Source organism: Trachypithecus francoisi, unplaced genomic scaffold (genome assembly GCF_009764315.1).
Source record: "Trachypithecus francoisi isolate TF-2019V2 unplaced genomic scaffold, Tfra_2.0 Lachesis_group2, whole genome shotgun sequence".
NCBI classification, from domain to species: Eukaryota; Metazoa; Chordata; class Mammalia; order Primates; family Cercopithecidae; genus Trachypithecus; species Trachypithecus francoisi.
In genome coordinates this window covers 139074550-139096377 of record NW_022681465.1, presented here as the reverse complement: position 1 = coordinate 139096377, position 21828 = coordinate 139074550, and the positions used below count along the sequence as shown (strand labels likewise).

The 21828-nt window shown below is 41.0% G+C and overlaps 1 protein-coding gene across 1 annotated transcript in view; it reads right to left on the bottom strand.

Annotated features, from left to right (window-relative positions):
* Positions 1-20947, bottom strand: part of IRGM (immunity related GTPase M) — a 32738-nt gene extending 11791 nt beyond the window's left edge. The window contains 3 exon segments of the mRNA XM_033181565.1: positions 17709-18118; positions 18121-18235; positions 20882-20947. Of these exon segments, the coding sequence (XP_033037456.1) occupies positions 17709-18118; positions 18121-18235; positions 20882-20947 (591 nt within the window).
* Positions 20948-21828: the final 881 nt, after the last annotated feature.

Genomic DNA, 21828 nt, shown 5'->3' with positions numbered 1-21828 from the left:
AAAAATGTTCCAAAGACTGTTTTAATTCCATCTGGAATTAGAGTATGCCAGTGCCACAGAGGAAGCAGTTTTTCGTCTTTCTCTTCTCCCTAAATGCGGTCACTCCCACACCCTAAGGTGAGCTACTTGCCGTTGGCAGGCATCATTCTTTCCTTTGCCATGGCTCATGTCAGGACAGCCAAAATACCTGCCACAGGAATTCCTAGCCAGGATACCGGAAATGACTTTATCAGAATCTGGGCTGCCTTAGATTGGAATCAATGGCTCACAAAACCATGGAAACTCAGAATCACAGAACAATAGAACCTGGGAGCAGAGTGTACAGGGAGTTAACAATGTAATTTCTTGAAGTTGAAAAGACATCCTTGGCCAAGCGCAGTGGCACAAGCCTGTAATCCCAGCACTTTGGGAGGCGGAGGCGGGTGGATCACTTGAGGTCAGGAGTTCAAGCTCAGCCTGGTGAACATGGTGAAACCCCGTCTCTACCAAAAATACAAAAATTAGCCGGGTGTGGTGGCGTGTGCCTATGGTCCCAGCTACCCAGGAGGCTGAGGCAAGAGAATTGCTGGAACCTGGGAGGCAGAGTCTGCAGTGAGCCGAGCTGGCACCACTGCACTCCAGCCTGGGCAACAGAGTGAGACTCCGTCTCAAAACAAACAAAGACATCCTTTCTGATAATGGAGAATATTTTCCTTCTTATATACCCTTCGTTTAGAAATGTGGAGGGGTGTGTTTTCACATAAAGAATAAACCTGTTTATGTTTGTTGGTTGCTGATTATTAGTCCTGGTGAGTTTTCCCTCTTCATTGCTAATAAGTTTTCCCCAATGAAATCTATTTTAGCCAGTGTGAGTAGAGCAATAACATCTTTCTTTTGAATAGTGTTTGAATAATGTGTATGTATTTTCATCCTTTTTCTTTCAAGATTTCTGTATCCTAATATTTAAAATCTGTATCTGCTATAAGCATATAGTTCTTAAAAACTCACTCTACTAATCTTTGCCTTTTACGTAATATTTAGTCTATTAACATTTAATGAAATTTTGATATATTTGAGTTTATATGTAACATCTTCCAAATTATTGTCCATTTCTCCTGCCTGTTTTAGTTCTTTTTCTAATATACTTCTGAATTGGCTGAATATTCTTTAATATTCTATTTTTCCTTTTCCTTTCTCTTAGCTTGTGAGTTATGCATTCCTCCTCCACTAATCCTTTTGTGCTTGTATATGTGTTTGTATTCTGTTATGAGGTTTCTGGATCTTATTTCTTGCACTGCAAAATGGGGACCATAACACTAACCCCATACCTTGTTGTGAACATTAAATATGAATCAGAATGTACTTTGTAAATTCCAAACTGATGCATTTATGTATTATGAAGAGTTATAATTGTTCATTTAAAATTCTTAGTTATACAGATGTTTAAAAAATTATAACCTCATATATTTACATCTATCAGGAGCCTTGAAATTGGGATTTACTGTCCCTTGCATGAGAATGCTTTCTGTTTCTCCTCTTCCAATCACCCTAACCCTTGATCCCAACATTAGAATTTCTTCTTGGAAGGCATGGCTGGAGATCTGCAACCTCCTCTTTTTCTGAATTACTCCGAATTTCTTTCCCATCCTAATATAGCCACTCTTTTCACAGACAATTGTGTCACTGAAATCTTTCTGGACTAGACACACAATCAAGGATATCTGATGTGATAATATTCTTCTCCTTCAAATATTTTTACTCAAATCAGTATCCTGGGGTAGGTTGGCGAGAGGAGAAGGAACAATGGCATGGTGCCCTTTTGAACATGTGGCTCACCTTTTCACAAACTCATCTTATCTCTCCTTAATGTCCAGCATGTCCCTTGAATGTCCAATTGGTCTGTTCCAGTGTTATGCGCTGAATAGTGTCACCCCAAATTTATATGATAAAATTCTGACACCAATATCTCATAATGTGACTGCATTTGGAGATTGGGTTTTTAAAAAGGTAATTAAGGTTGAATGAGGTCACTAAGATGGGCCCTAATCAAACATGCCCTGTGTTCTTATAAGAAGAGGAGATGAGGACAAATATGCTAGAAGAAAAACCACATGAAGACATAGAAGATGGCCATCTACAAGCCAAGGACAGGGGTGCAAGAAAAAAATCAACCTTGCCAGTGACTTGATTTTGGATATCTATCCTCCAAAACTGTGTTTAAGCTACCGAGTCTGTGGTACTTCGTTATGGAAGCCCTAGCAAACTAATACATCCAGTGTGACTGGGCAGCCTATTGCCCTTGCCTCTGGTGATATGGGCTCTTGACTTGGATATTACTTACTGGATGTTGTTGCCTACATTTCCAGGTCCCCTCCACTCTTAGCCCTATGGGACTCCTCTTTGCAGCAGTCTATTAAAGTTCTACAATCTCAGACATTGAACACAGACCTCCTTTCAATGAGCCAAAACTTACCATTTTCAGAGAAACATTGGCTTTCCTTCCCTTCATATCTCTGATTTGGAACCGATTCTGATCCAGTCTCCTGGAACGCAACACTGTGTTCTCTTTTATGAGATGTAACTCTCTGCTGCCAGTCTCCCACTCTCTTATTTCAATTTTCTTCCTTTTCTAGGATGTGACCACTCTGTTTTGTTTTCTCCCTCCTGTCAGTATCTCCTGTCTATCACAATAGCTTAGTCAAGCTGGTCTCTCCCCCGGATGACTTCATTTATTCCTCAATCTGTGAATATTTCACATTACTAATTCATCAGTGTTCTGTATCCTGGGAACTGCAGAAATGGAAAGAAGTGGGGTTATTACTTTTTGTCGTGTTTAGTCTACTCTTAAGTTTATTATGTTCATTGTTAAGAAAGGTTTACTAATAGATGTTCAATGTGTATTGAGATTATAGGACTGGTTTTCCTTTCTCTTTATACTAATTTGTGTGTTAATTTAAAAACCTAAGAGTACTCAAACAAGAAATCAATAGAAATATTAAACCCACTTAAGAGGAAAGGAAATAATCAAGACCACCATTTCCCAAGAAATAATCTTGCAACATTAGTCACCTCCATTTCCTTGTCTCCACTTCTCATCTGATTGCCAAATCAAGTCTTATTCCTCTTCTTGATATACTTACAATGCCTTATTTCAGTCACTTATTACATCATACCAATTTATTGCAAAACACTTTCCTTGGGTTAGACTGTCATCTCACCTCTATTCAGTGGAATTCATGCATGTTGCCAGAATGATCCTTCAGAATCAGAGATCTGGCCATTTCACAATCCAGTTAAAAACCCTCATTGGCCTCCAATTATCTTCTTAGCTCCTGTCTTGTATTCAGTCTTATCTGTAATCTCCATCCAACCTTTTAACCATCCTGATATTTCATTCCTTTCTTTCAAAGGACTCACCCTACCCGTACCAAATAATCTGTAGCCTCTCCCTTCTACTTTTTCTTATATTTTATATCTTTCAGACATATCCACCTGATCAAATATTATGCATTCTTTGGTGCCATCTCAAACACCCCCTGCTTCATGATGCCTTCTCCCATCTTGGCAATTGGATGTGATCTGACTTTCTATGTCCCAGCGGTTCTTTATTTGAAATTCAATTATAATATGCTATTTTGGATTATACTTATTCTTTATCTGATCTCTCTCTTTTCCCCAATCCCAATAAATAAAACAGCATTGGAAGGCAGGGTAATTTTTCATCAATGTATTCTTTAAAAAAATTTTTTTTATTATTATACTTTATGTTCTAGGGTACATGTGCACAACATGCAGGTTTGTTAAATATGTATACGTGTGCCATATTGGTGTGCTGCACCCATTAACTCGTCATTTACATTAGGTATATCTCCTAATGCTATCCCTCCCCGCTTTCCCCTCCCCACAACAGGCCCCGGTGTGTGATGTTCCCTTTCCTGTGTCCAAGTGTTCTTATTGTTCAGTTCCCACCTATGAGTGAGAACATGCGGTATTTGGTTTCTGTTCTTGCGATAGTTTCCTGAGAATGATGGTTTCCAGCTGCATTCATGTCCCTACAAAAGACACGAACTCATCCTTTTTTATGGCTGCATAATATTCCATGGTGTATATGTGCCACATTTTCTTAATCCAGTCTGTCATTGATGGACATTTGGGTTGGTTCCAAGTCTTTGCTATTGTGAATAGTGCCACAATAAACATACGTGTGCATGTATCTTTATAGCAGCATGATTTATAATCCTTTGGGTATATACCCAGTAATGAGATGGCTGGGTCAAATGGTATTTCTAGTTCTAGATCCTTGAGGAATCGCCACACTGTCTTCCACAATGGTTGAACTAGTTTACAGTCCCACCAACAGTGTAAAAGTGTTCCTATTTCTCCACATCCTCTCCAGCACCTATTGTTTCCTGACTTTTTAATGATTGCCATTCTAACTGGTGTGAGACGATATCTCATTGTGGTTTTGATTTGCATTTCTCTGATGGCTAGTGATGACGAGCATTTTTTCATGTGTCTGTTGGCTGCATGAATGTCTTCTTTTGAGAAATGTCTATTCATATCCTTTGCCCACTTTTTGATGGGGTTGTTTGTTTTTTGCTTGTAACTTTGTTTGCATTCTTTGTAGGTTCTGGATATTAGCCCTTTGTCAGATGAGTAGATTGCAAAAATTTTCTCCCATTCTGTAGGTTACCTGTTCACTCTGATGGTAGCTTCTTTTGCTGTGCAGAAGCTCTTTAGTTTAATTAGATCCCGTTTGTCAATTCTGGCTTTTGTTGCCGTTGCTTTTGGTGTTTTAGACATGAAGACCTTGTCCATGCCTATATCCTTAATGGTATTGCCTAGGGTTTTTATGGTTTTAAGTCTAACATTTAAGTCTTGAATCCATCTTGAATTAATTTTTATATAAGGTGTAAGGAAAGGATCCAGTTTCAGCTTTCTACTTATGGCTAGCCAGTTTTCCCAGCGCCATTTATTAAATAGGGAATCCTTTCCCCATTTCTTGTTTTTGTCAGGTTTATCAAAGATCAGATGGTTGTAGATGTGTGGTATTATTTCTGAGGGCTCTGTTTTGTTCCATTGGTCTATATCTCTGTTTTGGTACCAGTACCATGCTGTTTTGGTTACTGTAGCCTTGTACCATAGTTTGAAGTCAGGTAGCATGATGCCTCCAGCTTTGTTCTTTTGGCTTAGGACTGTCTTGGCAATGCAGGCTCTTTTTTGGTTCCATATGAACTTTAAAGTAGTTTTTTCCAATTCTGTGAAGAAAGTCATTGGCAGCTTAATGGGGAGGGCATTGAATCTATAAATTACCTTGGGCAGTATGGCCATTTTCACAATATTGATTCTTCCTATCCATGAGCATGGAATGTTCTTCCATTTGTTTGTGTCCTCTTTTGTTTCATTAAGCAGTGATTTGTAGTTCTCCTTGAAGAGGTCCTTCACATCCCTTGTAAGTTGGATTCCTAGGTATTTTATTCTCATTGAAGCTATTGTGAATGGGAGTTCATTCATGATTTGGCTCTGTTTGTCTGTTATTGGTGTATAAGAATGCTAGTGACTTTTGCACATTGATTTTGTATCCTGAGACTTTGCTGAAGTTGCTTATCAGCTTAAAGAGATTTTGGGCTGAGATAATGGGGTTTTCTAAATATACAATCATGTCATCTACAAACAGGGACAATTTAACTTCCTCTTTTCCTAATTGAATACCCTTTATTTCTTTCTCCTGCCTGATTGCCCTGGCCAGAACCTCAAACACTATGTTGAATAGGAGTGGTGAGAGAGGGCATCCCTGTCTTGTGCCAGTTTTCAAGGGGAATGCTTCCAGTTTTGCCCATTCAGTATGATATTGGCTGTGGGTTTGTCATAAATAGCTCTTATTATTTTGAGATATGTTCCATCAATACCAAATTTATTGAGAGTTTTTAGCATTAAGGGCTGCTGAATTTTGTCAAAGGCCTTTTCTGCATCTATTGAGATAATCATGTGGTTTTTGTCTTTGGTTCTGTTTATATGCTGGATTATGTTTATTGATTTGCATATGTTGAACCAGCCTTGCATCCCAGGGATGAAGCCCACTTGATCATGGTGGATAAGCTCTTTGATGTGCTGCTGGATTCGGTTTACCAGTATTTTATTGAGGATTTTTGCATCGATGTTCATGAGGGATATTGGTCTAAAATTCTCTTTTTTTGTTGTGTCTCTGCCAGGCTTTGGTATCAGGGTGATGTTGGCCTCATAAAATGAATTGGGAGGATTCCCTCTTTTTCTATTGATTGGAATAGTTTCAGAAGGAATGGTACCAGCTCCTCCTTGTACCTCTTATAGAATTCAGCTGTGAATCCGTCTGGTCCTGGACTTTTTTTGGTTGGTAGGCTATTAATTATTGCCTCAATTTCAGAGCTTGCTATTGGTCTATTCAGGGATTCCACTTCTTCCTGGTTTAGTCTTGGGAGAGTGTATGTGTCCAGGAATTTATCCATTTCTTCTAGGTTTTCTAGTTGATTTGCATAGAGGTGTTTATAGTATTCTCTAATGGTGGTTTGTATTTCTGTTTGACCAGACCAGACCAGATCAAACCAGACCAGACCAGACCAGATCAAACCAGACCAGACCAGATCAGACCAGATCAAACCAGACCAGACCGGATCAAACCAGACCAGACCAGATCAAACAGGATCAAACCAGACCAGACCAAGTCAAACCAGACCCAACCAGACCAGACCAGATCAAACCAGACCAGACCAGATCAAACCAGACCAGACCAGACCAGACCGCATCAAACCAGACCAGACGGATCAGACTGGATCAAACCAGACCAGACCGGATCAAACCGGACCAGACCAGATCAAACCGGATCAAACCAGACCAGACCGCATCAAACCAGACCAGACCGCATCAAACCAGACCAGGTGGATCAGACTGGATCAAACCAGACCAGACCGGATCAAACCGGACCAGACCAGATCAAACCAGACCAGACCGGATCAAACCAGACCAGACCAGATCAAACCGGACCAAACCAGACCAGACCGGATCAAACCGGACCAGACCGGATCAAACCGGACCAGACTGGATCAAACCGGATCAGACCGGATCAAACCGGATGAAGCCGGACCAGACTGGATCAAACCGGATCAGACCAGATCAAACCGGATCAAACCGGACCAGACTGGATCAAACCAGATCAAACCGGATCAAACCGGACCAGACCGGATCAAACCAGACCAGACAGGATCAAACCGGATCAAACCAGACCAGATCAAACCAGACCAAACCAGACCAGACCAGATCAAACCAGACCAGACCAGACCGGATCAAACGGATCAAACCAGACCGGATCAAACCGGATCAAACCAGGCCAGACCGGATCAAACCAGACCAGATCAGACCGGATCAAACCGGATGAAACCGGACCAGACTGGATCAAACCGGATCAGACCAGATCAAACCGGATCAAACCAGACCAGATCAACTGGATCAAACCAGATCAAACTGGATCAAACCGGACCAGACCGGATCAAACCGGACCAGACTGGATCAAACGGATCAGACCAGACCGATCAAACCAGACCAAACCAGACCAGACCAGATCAAACCAGACCAGACCAGACCGGATCAAACCAGACCAGACCAGATCAAACTGGATCAAACCAGGCCAGATCAGATCAAACCAGACCAGGCCAGACTGGATCAAACCAGACCAGACCGGATCAAACCAGACCAGACCGGATCAAACCGGATCAGACCAGACCGGATCAAACCGGATCAGACCAGACCAGACCGGATCAAACCGGATCAAACCAGACCAGACCGGATCAAACCAGACCAGGCCAGACCGGATCAAATCAGATCAAACCAGATCAAACCAGACCAGACCGGATCAAACCGGATCAAACCAGACCAGATCAGATCAAACCGGATCAAACCAGGCCAGACCGGATCAAACCAGACCAGGCCAGACCGGATCAAACCAGACCAGACCGGATCAAACCAGATCAAACCAGATCAAACCAGAACAAACCGGATCAAACCAGACCAGATCAGATCAAACCAGACAAGACCGAATCAAACCAGACCAGACCAGACCAGACCGGATCAAACCAGACCAGACCAGACCAGACAGGATCAGACCAGACCGGATCAAACCAGACCAGACCAAACCAGATCAAACCAGACAAGACCAGACCAGACCAGACCGGATCAAACCAAACCAGACCAGACCAGACCAGACCAGACCGGATCAGACCAGACCGGATCAAACCAGATCAAACCAGACAAGACCAGATCAAACCAGACAAGACCAGATCAAACCAGACCAGACCAGATCACACCAGATTAGACCAGATCAAACCAGACCCAACCAGATCAAACCGGATCAAACCAGAACCAACCGGATCAAACCAGACCAGACCGGATCAAACCAGAACAGACCATATCAAACCAGATCAATCCAGACCAGACCAGATCAAACCAGACCAGACCAGATCACACCAGATCAGACCAGATCAAACCAGACCAGACCAGATCACACCAGATCAGACCAGATCAAACCGGATCAAACCAGAACCGACCGGATCAAACCAGACCAGACCGGATCAAACCAGAACAGACCATATCAAACCAGATCAATCCAGACCAGACCAGATCAAACCAGACCAGACCAGACCGGATCAAACCAGACCAGATCAAACTGGATCAAACCAGACCAGACCGGATCAAACCAGACCAGATCAAACCGGATCAAACCAGATCAGACCAAGTCAAACCAGACCCAACCAGACCAGACCAGACCAGATCAGTTAGTATTCCAAAATATTTGGTAGTAGTGCATTATTTAGCTATATTGGGCATTGAAATCTATAAAGCTTCTCCCTGTGGGAGGTGCCAGCACCAAGCTATCCTCCCCTGGGTGACTGTCAAGATGACCTCACCCATTTCTTAGTTGTCACCCTGGACAATCAAGTCAGTAGTTGAAAATGGATGGATCCACAGCAGGTGTATCTATATGGAGGAGGAAGAGGAATTAAGAAACTGCAGCAGGCCTGGTGCAGTGGTTCACACCTGTAATCCTAGCACTTTGGGAGGCCGAGGCAGGGGGATTGCTTAAGTCCAGGAGTTCGAGACCAGTCTGGGAAACATAGCAATACCCTGTCTCTGAAAAAAGAAATCAAAAAACTGCAGCAGCATTTTAAAGGTTGGTGCATGGAAGTCATGGAAGGAATACTACCCCAACTGGTAGATGTTGGAAAAAAATATTACCAACATCACAGTTAACATAGAGAATACACAAATATAAACAGAATTTTAAAAAATATCTCCCTTAGAGAGAATAGAATTTTAAAACATTTTATTTTATAATTTTTATTTATTTATTTATTTTTGAAACAAAGTCTCTCTCTGTCGCCCAGGCTGGAGTGCAGTGGTGTGATCTCAGCTCACTGCAGCCTCGGCCTCCTGGGATCAAGCGACTCTCTTGCCTAAGCCTCCTGAATAGCTGGGACTACAGGCACATGCCACAATTCCTGGCTAATTTTCGTACTTGTCGTAGAGCCGGAGTTTCACCATGTTGGCCAGGATGGTCTCGATCTCCTGATTTCGTGATCCACCCGCATTGGCCTCTCGAAGTGCTGGGATTACAGGCATGAGCCACCATGCCCAGCCTTGATACATTTTATTTTTTAAATCACAGATTTAGCTTAAAAAATTTGGACATATATACTTTTAAATACTGTTTTCTGAAATATTCCCCTATGTTAGTCAATGCTGTTAGAAATTTATAATTTATTGTTATAAATTTCAGATCTCTTGAGTTTTGAAGTTGAAACATGTTTTAACTTTTAAAAAATGAGTGTCTCCTAATTAACATCTGGAGAAACTGTTCTTTAAGAGAATGTTTCAGAAAGTCTAAATTAATTGATATCAAATTTTCCCCTTTTACAAAACATATTGTTTCTGTGTTTTTGCCTTCTCCCTAATAGTCTTACTTCGTGTTTGGCTAGTTTATTTTTCTTTTGCTGCAGTGAACATACTAGTGTTTTACATTTCACTGGTACTCATTTTATCTGCTCCACTCTGGTAATCAGGTTACTCAGGTCAATAGAACCTGAGGAAAGAACCCCTATGTCATCCCTAAGCGAACTCAAACTAAAGGTGGAGAAAAGATGAAGGTGCCTTAAAGAATCTACTATGTTGGAAAATCAGACCTAATATGCTGACCTCAAGGCTACCTTACCATTCCTCCTTGTCACTTTTTTGATAAGTTTGCATTCTTCCTAATCTGATCACTTCTCATATGCCTACTAAATGTCTAAATCAGCAAACCATTTCAGTCACTTCTCTGGTGGCCAACAGAAAAACTAATCATTTCAATGATTTTAATAAAATTCAACTACTTACTAAGTCATCACATAATTATAATGAATAAAACAAACTCTTCCTTAAAGACAAAGAAAAAATGATAAAATTTCACTCTGCTTCTATTCATTTTTAAGCTGCCAATTATTACATTTATTTTTAATTAGAAAATAAATCTAAGTTTGAAAAAAATTACTGTGCATGTTGAATTTCATTTACCTCATCAACAAAGATACACTAGGAGCTACGCCAAGTAGGAGAATTTTGAAAAGTATAACTCAAAGCAATGCTGGCTAGGAGCCAGGCTATGGGCCTTGGTCATACTTGCATTCACAGTACTGAATGATATCAGCAAAATGGTAAACTAAGAATCTCCAAACCTTTGTTCATTCACAGAAAAAATACTATGGATGGTTTAAATAACTTTATAGAGACTCTGAAAAACAGAAAAAAGCAACCAAGTAAATTCCCATCAAGAAAAAGTCATATTCAAAATTATTGTGTTTTTACTCATTTAAAACATTATGGGACTTCCAGAAAGAGAAGAAAGGGACAGATAATTTATTTGAAAAAGTAATAGCCAAAAGCTTCCCAAGTTTGAGGAAAGACATACAAAGAAGCTCTATGAACCACAAGATAAAGCCAAAAAGACCCGTACTGAGACAAATTATAATCAAACTCTTAAAAGACAAATAGAATCTTAAAAGCAGCAAGAGAAAAGAGACTCATCATATACAAGCTATCGTCAATAAGATTATTAGTAAGTTTCTCAGCAGAAAGGTGGCAGGCCAGAAGGCACAGAGATGATATATTTAAGGTGCTAAAAGAAAAAGAAAAATACTTGTCAACTGAGAATTCTGTATTTGGCAAAACTGTCCTATTAAGATTAGGCAAAAAGAAATGCACCCCCAGGTAAACAAGCCAAGAGGCTACATTACTACTAGCCCTGCACTACAATCAGTGTTGAGGCAGCCCTTCAAAGTTGAAATAAAATGACAATAGACAGTAACTTGAACACATAGGAAAATATAAAGATCTCTGGTAAAGGCAAATACATGGACATTATAAAAACTAATGTTTTTACATAATTTTGGCTTGTAACTACACTTTATTTTTTATACAATTTAAAAGGCAAATTCATAAAAATAATTATAAATCCATGTTGATAGGTATACAACATACATAAAGATTGTTTTTTTTTTTTTTTTTTTTTTTTTTTTTTTTTTTTTTGAGACGGAGTCTCGCTCTGCCGCCCAGGCTGGAGTGCAGTGGCCGGGTCTCAGCTCACTGCAAGCTCCGCCTCCTGGGTTTACGCCATTCTCCTGCCTCAGCCTCCCAAGCAGCTGGGACTACAGGCGCCCGCCATGTCGCCGGCTAGTTTTTTGTATTTTTAGTAGAGACGGGGTTTCACCATGTTAGCCAGGATGGTCTCGATCTCCTGACCTCGTGATCCGCCCGTCTCGGCCTCCCAAAGTGCTGGGATTACAGAAGATTGTTTTTTGACATAACATAACAAAGGGGGGAAGGAAAGTTGTAAAAAAGCAAAGTTGTAAAAAAGTGTGCAACTGAAGTTTAAGTTGGTATTAATTCAAAATAGATTGTTAGAACTTTGTACTGTTACATGTAACCTCCATGGTAACCACAAAGAAAATATCTACAAAAGGCGCACAAAAGGAAATGAAAAGGAAATCAAAATGTGTCACTATGAAAAATGAACTAAAAACAAAGGAAAGTAATAATTGAGGAAATGAGAGACAAAAAAAAAAAAACTGTAAGACAAAGAGAAAACGTCAAAATGGCAGAAGTTCCACTTCATCAGTAATTGCTTTAAATGTAAATGGATGTTTCTGTCCAATCAAAAAGCAGATATTGGTAGAACAGGGTTGGGGAGATGTGATACAATTATATGCTGTCTTTATAGATACTTTACAGATTCACTGTAGATCTCAGGATACCATAGTTTGAAAGTGGAAGAGTGGAAAGAGATATTCCACGCAAACAGTAACTGAAAGAGAGCAGGGTTGGCTATACTAATATCAGACAAAATAGACTCTAGGTTAAATTTAAATTAAAAACTGTTACAAGAGACAAAGCAAGACACTACATGTAAATAAAAGAATCAGTTCTATTAAGATATAATAATTATAAACATATGTACCAAATATCATATCTCCAAAATATATTAAGCAAGCATTGATAAAATTGGAGAGAACAAATAGACAGCTCTACAGTAATAGTAGGAAATGTCAATAACCCTCTCTCAATACTGGATGGAACCACCTGTCTTGAACAATACTGCAGACCAATTGGACGTAGCAGACACATACAGAACACTTCACCCAACAAGATTCCATTAGAATATAGGTTTTTTTCTTAAGTGAATATGGAACATTTTTCAGGAGAGACCATACGTTAGGCCACAAAACAAGTGTTAATAAATTTTAAAAGATTGAAATTATGCAGCATCATTCCTAATTACTATGAAATAAAACTAAAAGTATCAAGAAAAACTGGAAAATTCACAAACGTGTGGACATTAAATAACACACTTTTAAACAACCAATGGGCAAAATAAGAAAAATTAGAAAATACCTTAGGACAAATGAAAACACAATTTGCAAAAACTAATGCAAAAACTAATGCTGTAAAAGCAGAACTAATAGCTTTAAATACTTACATTTTAAAAGGATAAAAGATTTCAGTTCAACAATACAACTTTATGTTTTAAGGAAGTAGAAGAAGAATAATGATCTAAACCCAAAGCTAGCAGAAAAAATAAAATAATAAAAGATATGAGCAAAGATTACCATAATTCATTTGAGAATGTTGCCTAAAAATACAGTAAAGACACTCAATATTATTTTCTTTTCTATTAGAAATTCAATAATATGCACTCTTAAAACACTTCTCTAGGAAATGAGATATTATTATAGACAAACTAACCTGAAATAGAAATAGTTGTTTGATTCTTCTGCTTGTTCCTAGAGTTGAGAATGAAAAAGGGTACATTCTTGTTGAGATTAGTTTCCAGAATTGTAGCCTCAATGGAGACTTGGCCTTTTCCATTCTCTGCAGAATATGGCTTTAAATTATGTCCTTAGAGTTCTCTCTAGCTTATCTCATGCTCTGGGTACCAGCCTTCATACTTACACCACACTGCATCACTGGCATCACTGCTCTTAATGAGAATGCACAAACAATGTCCTAATTTCATGAAATAAGAAGTGGACAAACAGCTCAATTAAGAAATGAATATCTAAAATGGGTTTTGACTATAGTTTTAGTATTTTGAATAAGGTGAGCCAGATGGAAAGAATGTCCATCCCCTGTGCAACTTAGGTAGAAAAAATAATTCCATTAATAATTTAATCAGAATAAATGATTGCTCTAAGGAATCAAATACAGCAGGAAAAGATAAGAATAAGAAATCTTTAAGAACTAAGGTTCTTAAAACATAAGAATATATGATAGTAATGAGAAGCTGAGTCTAAGCATTTATAGTAATATCAGAAGTACACCAAAAGCTGATTGAATGGCACAGTTCTGATTTAAAGTCATTACGCTACCACGGAGCTCAAACTGTCAAAGTGGATTTATGAAAATTATACAGCTTACTTAACACTGAATTTTACTAATTGATGAAGAATATGAGCAAAAAGCAAGCAGAGAAACAGCAACACCCATCTTTGAAAAGGCCCAAAAGATCAGACATACTTCCAAAAATATCTGTTTTTGCACTGTAATGTACTTTGTGTCTGAGTAGGAGATTAATGTTACTGTATGTACCACGTACATGCCGTACGTGTTAGCCCTAGGAGGCCATTTAAGTTTAGAGCTTCTTAGGTTTTACATTCCATTAGTTGTACAGGTAGGAAATGACTAACTTTAGCTCTCCAAGTTGTGCCCTGTACTTCACAAATTCCAGATTCATCTACAAAAAGCAATGCAAAAAGCTTATTAAAAACATTCTTAGATGAGAACTTCTTGGGTTATCTTCCTGCTTGTAAATACCATCAGAGTGTTTACACCCAGTGCAGTGCTGGGAGTGGCAATGGATTGAATCAAGCAAGATTCAGAAATATACAAATGATTCAATGACCCTTTATATTCAACTCTCCAAACTTGAGTTTTATATACCATCTTCTCAAAGGAACAAAATAAAAAATTCAATCATATACAACAATTTTGTCTGTTATAAAGTTGAATGTTTGCCCCACACCTGGCCTGCCATCGTGCATTAGGGGACCATGGATGATCAAAAGAATCCCTGTCCTGATGAGGTCACTGCTGATGCTCTTATTTATGCTAAATTGTGAACATTTGATGCACATGGGTTCATGATTCTTTACCAGCCATACCAATCATGTCTAGGACAGAAAAGGGGGAAGAAGATGGAGTGCATGCAACACCCTACCCCATTCTCTGCCATCATCTGACTCTGTACCTGCTCCATCTTCCCTTCAAGACCAATGGTAGGAGGGTGCTGCTTGTGGTAATCAGGTCACCAGGTTGCTGTTCCAGGGCCATATGCAGGGAGTACAACCAAAAGCACAGGCTTCCCTCTATCTTTTTGTTCCTGCCCAACTACCATGTCAATTCTTGCCCTGAAATTTGACCTATCCCTCTTTTCCAGTCCAAGTAACATGGTTTTTCTTACCTGCATGGCTTCATTGAAACCAAAACTAACATTTCCAAACACCTGTCTGTTAAAAGTAGAGATGAATTTTGTTTTTCAAATTTGAAAATGCTCATTAAAATAGAAAAATAATGTGTGCCAGCTGAATAATACTCAGATCCTCTGTCTCTGTACAAGAACCCTTCATCCATCTCTGCTTCGCAGTCCTCTTGGGTCAGGGAGCTGACCTCAGGCACAGCCAGGCAAGGAACACATGGCTCACTCTCAGTACAGGGGGTGGAAACCAGAATAGTCAAGACCAGTCTGGCAACATAGCAAGACCTTGTCTCTACAAAAAAATTTAAAAATCAGCCAGGCACAATAAGTGTGTGCTTGTGGTCCTAGCTACTCAGGAGGCTGAGGCAGGAAGATACCATGAGTTTGAGGCTCAAGTAAGCCATTAAATAATGGTACCACTGCACTCCAGCCTGGACAAAATAGCAAGACCCTGTCTCAAAAAAGGGGAGTACATAATAATATATCTTCCCATTCCATATTTATCCACCCCTTACCCCTGAGAAATGACCATAATATCCTTGCAGAACTATTGTATGTATACATGAGCAAGTATGCACAAGCTATTTCTCTGTTTTACAGACATGGAAGCATTTCTTAAATAATATCGAACAACTTATTTTTTCTTAAACATGTTGGTAATTGTTCTATATCAGTATATGAAGACCTCCTTTGAAGAATTTTTTTTACAATTTCTTATTAGGAAATAGAACTTACATAATAGTGCATAATTATGTACTGTTTAAATTATAAGCACACATCTTTTACTGCCATACAGATTTTTAAAAATTACGTATGTGAATAGCATCTCAATAAAGCAGACATTTAAAAAATAAATGAATGAAAGAAAGGAAAAGAAACGGACCCTTCCACAGCACAGAAAACTCTCTCGTTCCCTACAAAAGCTAGAGTTTAAAACCAGCCTGACTATTGGGTGTATTTTTGGGTTTTTTGTTTGTTTGTTTGTTTGTTTTTGAGATGGAGTCTCTCTGTCGCCCAGGCTGGAGTGCAGTGGTGCCATCTCGGCTCACTGCAAGCTCTGCCTCCCAGGTTCACGCCATTCTCCTGTCTCAGCCTCCCAAGTAGCTGGGACTACAGGTGTGCACCACCACACCTGGCTAATTTTTTAAATATATTTTTAGTAGACACGGGGTTTCACCGTGTTAGCCACGATGGTCTCGATCTCCTGACCTCGTGATCCGCCTGCCTCGGGCTCCCAAAGTGCTGGGATTACAGGTGTGAGCCACCGTGCCCAGCCTATTTTGGGTTTTTAATGAATGCTTTTACCATCTATACAGGCATCTCTGTGAAACATTATTTACTATATATTTGGCTTACCATTGCTTTATCTGACTTGGGACTTGAGGGGTAGGTTTTCTGGCATAGTTTCTGTATCCTGATCTAGTATGTCACTTATAAAATATATATGGTGACCAGGTGCGGTGGCTCATGCCTGTAATCCCAGTACTTTGTGAGGCCAAGGCAGGCGGATCACAAGGTCAAGAAATCGAGATCATCCTGGCCAACATGGTGAAACCCCGTCTCTACTAAAAATACAAAAATTAGCTGGGCGTGGTGGTGGGCACCTGTAGCCCCAGCTACTTGGGAGGCTGAGGCAAGGGAATTGCTTGAATCTGGGAGGCGGAGGTTGCAGTGAGTCGAGATCGCACCACTGCACTCCAGCCTGGCGACAGAGCAAGACTCCGTCTCTAAAAAAAAGAAAAAATATATATATACATATACACACATATATATGGTTAGAATTTAAAATCCAGCCTGATGATCATTTTACTTTTAACTAAAACATTTAGTCCAATTACACTGAATACAATTATTGATATTTTCAGTTTATATGTAACATTTTATTTTGTGCTATATATATATTTGTCTTCCTTTGGATTGAGTGTATTTTTGTTATACTATTGTTTTTCTTGTCACTTGCAAGTTATTTACACTGTTTATATTCCTTCATTAGTTATTTAAAGATATTAGGCATTACTTATAAACCATAAGATATTAGGCATCACTTATAAACCATAGTTTAAACTTAATGTCTTTACTCATGCTCTGGATAAAACAAGAACTTAGAACCCTTTAACATGGTTACTATTTTTTCTGTTTTAGAGATTTTGTTGTAGATTTCAATTGTATGTTTGTAAGCCCAGAAGTCTTTATTATTACTGATAAACTCCATCTTGAGATTCAAGCAACCTGCCTCTCCATTTGCCTGTTCAAACCTGGAGAGGGCTCCTCCCGACCGTTGCTTGCCTTAAGGTTATACCTTGGGGTTACCATTTTGTCTTGGTGGTCTCCCTGCACCCTGTCCACATCTTTGAATATACCCTTATTATTAAAGTCTTCTTAAACGACTCGGTTTGAGAGTGCTAGGACCCTGATGATACAATCTTATACCCATTTTAAGACACTGATCATTTTTAGCACCTAGTGGAGAGTTCTGTGAAGGGAAAGGACCTTTGAAGCAAGCAGCCTTGCCTGGGAATCTTGGCCCCAACACCCAAAAGGTCTCAAAGAACAACACAACCACCCTCTCTACATGCCCCCTAAAATTGTAAGATACTCTTCTGCACCAGGTGTGTTTCCCTAAGTCCAGTGACATAAAGGAGAAAAGGAAGCAATAGGATCCAATGTTTAATGAGGACAGGAATTAGTGTTCACAAACCTGTTCCTTCTGGGGATTTTCCAGGACATTTTCTCTGATCTGCAGTAGCTACACTTCTGGGAGGGCACCTGTGCTGAGGTCCATGTCCAGCTTGGTCCAGACAACGTAGAACTTTCCCATGTCCTCAATGGTTTTGGCAAGCATCACATGATTCATGCTGAATTGTGCAGATGCAACCATGATGAAGTCATACTGGTTGAACTGCATTTCCATGAGGTAGTTCTCCAGGGTTTTGGTGGCAGACCCTGTGCCAGGCAGGTCCCACAGCACCACATTTGGGAAGTGGAAAGAGAAATAGGGGGCACATCTTTGGGTAGCTTTTACCAGCCCATTAGGAGGTGAGGCCTTCCCCTCATGTCCTGTGTTTCAAAGGGCACTGATGAAGATGTTCGTCCCATTGCCAGAGTCCCTGCCATAGCAATGTTGACTGGTGTCCTGGACACTATCTTCAGAGTCTCCTTGATGGCAGAGGCCACCTCTGGCAAGTTCCCACCTACTAAGGCTTTCTCAACATTCGTGGCCTCCGTCTTTGATAAAATACCCCAATGCTGGCCGGGTGCGGTGGCTCCTGCCTATAATCCCAGGACTTTGGGAAGCCGAGGCGAGCGGACCACGAGGTCAGGAGATTGAGACCATCCTGGCCAACATGGTGAAACCCTGTCTCTACTAAAATACAAAAAATTAGCCTGGCGTGGTGGTGGGCGCCTGTAGTCCCAGCTAATCGGGAGGCTGAGGCAGGGGAATCACTTGAACCTAGGAGGCAGAGGTAGCAGTGAGCCGGGATCGCGCCACTGCACTCCAGCCTGGTGACAGAACGAGACTCTGTCTCCAAACAAACAAACAAAAAACTCAATGCTTATGGTGTGGCAAAAAGGGTTTAGGATGCAGCTAATGAGTGTGAGGGGCACGTGGGAACTCTGTCGTATCGGTGGGCACTGGAGTAAGCTGTGGAAGTAGAAGAGCAGGTGAGTTAGAATGGACAGGGTGCACATGAATCATCTGAGTTTTAGCATCCCCAGCCCTCAACAAAGACTGCAACAAAGACATCTGGATTAAAAACAATCAAAAAACACTCATTCAAGCAATATGCACATTCCTTCAGGGAGCAAGAAAGGTAGGGCCCCTGAGGAACCCTCTGAGGCTGGTTGTGCCTCCAACAGTCAGCCTCCAAAGCAGGAATGTGGTCATGAGACGGCTTGAATAGCAGGGAATGAACCAAGTCTCCTGAAAAGCCCAAGAATTTTCTGTCTTTTCCTCTTTTACTCTACCCTAACTTAGGTCTGCTCCTTCACAAGTTTCAGTTCACAACCAAGGCCAGACAAGTAAAAGAGACCTATAGATTTCTCTGCTGAAGATGGCGCCAGAGGACATAAAACATCCAATTCCCATTGCTTACTTGAAGCTGTGGTTGGTCTCAAACACTTGCCTCCTCGGCCAGGGGAGCACACGTGCAGAGCAGTCTGAAATGCTGCAGTATATACAAAGTAAGCCACCAGCCTTTGACCCCCCGAGTTTTCCTTAGGATTCTCACGTTGGGCCCAACTGAAGTGAGGGAGAGGAGAGAGTATACTCAAATGCTCTGCTCTTCTTCGAGGCAGTGATTAGACAATTGATTATCACTGCGTTTGCCAAACCTGGCTCTTGCAGGTTCCCCACGGGACCAGGTATTTGAGACTGATTAAAAGAAGGTGATGTGATTCTCTACTCCTAGCTTGGCCTGGCAGGTCTGTTTCACATACTCACTGTGAACACACACAACCCTCTGCACAGAGCCTCTCACACCTGGTGTGCACACTCACCCATGCCCAGCCATGTTCACTTACCCCACACACTCGCACTCACACCGTCTCACTCACCCTCAGCATGCACACATACACTCGCTCGCACTCTGTGCACAGGCTCACACATATTCACACTGACACACGTTCACACACCCTAACATACTTAAGCTGACATATGTAAACATAAATACATTCATCCCTGTTGCACACACTCACACTTGCTCACTCAGGCTGCAACATGTTCACTTACCCCACACACAAACACACATTCACTCGTGGTGCCAGGTTCACACAAACTTATGTTTGGTGCACACACGCTCACACACTCTGTGCATGTATATATACACTCATGTAGGCTGACACATGTTCACTCACCTACCCTCACTCATGCTTGGTGTGCCCAGTGCCCACACATTCTCTCACATGACACATGTTTGTACACTCATGCACACACAGAATCTTGCCTCCTGAGTGCCCAGGACAATGGATTTGTCCAAGTCTGTGGCCCTTTTAGAGGGCCCAGGAAACAGAGAACTGGCTCCAGCTGTCCATCTATGAAATATAAGGAAAGGCCCTAATGGAGGAGATGAATGAGAGAGGCCCTGTTCTCTGGAATGTATGTGAGTCTTCAACTTCTCAGTGCCTCACTTGCCTTGGGAAGATTTTATAACCCACCATATGGCGAGAGCAGCAACTGATCATTGACTTCCTCATGCCAGACTTCATCTGTGGCTGCTATATAAAGTTTCTCCATTGTAACATTAATTATTTTGGTTTTACATAAATAACTAGTTTCTTCTCATCAAATGCTACTTAGATATGGTTGCTTTTAATTATTCCACAAAGAGGAAGAGGTAACCTGTGGAATCTGGAGGGAAGGGGGCAGGGTAGTTACCAGGTTCAAATGTAGTCCCTCAGCAGTCTAGCAGGAAAATGGAGTGGGGAGGTCTGGCCTTCGGAGTTTTGCCCACATGTCTCTGCATGGATGGCTGGCAGGCTGGTTAAGGTGAGGAATCGAGCACTCCCCTTCCCCACAACATTATACTTCATAGATGCACAAGGGAGTGGAACAGCAGCACATGCAGGGCCAGGGATGGGCTTGGGCCTGTGGCAGGGCCATTTTCTAACCCAAGTAGTCCCAGAAAGTATTGCTTCATCAGGTATGAAATGATTGTCATCATATTAATACATACACAGGTCTTGGCATTAACCATTAAACATTTCCACTAGAATCTTTACCATTGTACTCTTTGTGCCCAGCAGGCATTTAACGTATTTTTGTTTGATTAATAAAACACAGTACACTTTGTGTGTTATTAACTTACTAACGGACAGATAAATTAACTTCCTTTTCTAAACTGTCCCTGCTGAGCACGGGGCCTACTAATATACATCTGATTTTTCAAGCATACTCTGCTTGGGTACGACACAGGCCAGTGCAGGGTACTGACTGTCCATGGTGAGTGTGGGAGGTCAACAGAAAACCCTATAGTTTTCCAGGCTTTTTCTGTGACCGTGTCTGTGAAGTGAGCCAGCATCTTCAAACCTGTCTGCTTACCTGTCCACCAGTGCTGAGCCCCATGGAAAAGAGCCTTAGCCCCTGCAGCCCCAGCTCAACTCTCCCACCCCCAGGCCTTGATCATATGATCCACTTCTTCTGGGCCCATATGAAGGCTCACCAGCTGCACACTGGACACAATTGAGCCCAAAATAATTATTTGTACAATTGAGATACTTTATATCAGTTACACCAGGACTCTTCTGTGTTGTGTCTGCCCAGGCCCCTGTGCCACTGCCAGGCCAGTGAGGGCATGGTTTCCTCTGTATGAGGTTGCAGTGTCTTCCAGGTGTTGTTAGTGGGTCTATGTGTTTGTGTGCATGAGCCTCTAGGAGCACGGACCTGGAAGTTTAGAAGAGGTCATCAGAATTCAGCCTGGGTTGCAATTGCTCCAAGCTCGGCTCTTTGAATATCTTGCCCAGATACATTGCCAGATACCTTCCTCCAGACAGGAGAAGAGGAGTCCTTTTGGAAGAGGAGGAAGAGGCCCTTCTAAAGGGAGTCATGGGACCAGGTTCAATTACAGAGTGGCAGCCATACAAAAAAAAAAAGAACCAGATCCTAGAAGGAGCATATTCCTAAATTTACTAAGTGAGCACATAGGAACCAAGTACACATGCACACAAATACATGCACACAGGTGAATGCAAGGTATTACAGAACAATTTGCCTTAAATACACTCTATAACTCCTATTCCATTCTATGACTGTTTTTTCATCTGTTCGTTTTTTAATGCTGGTCATAATCCAATGAATTAATTTCACGAGTAAAATATGCAGA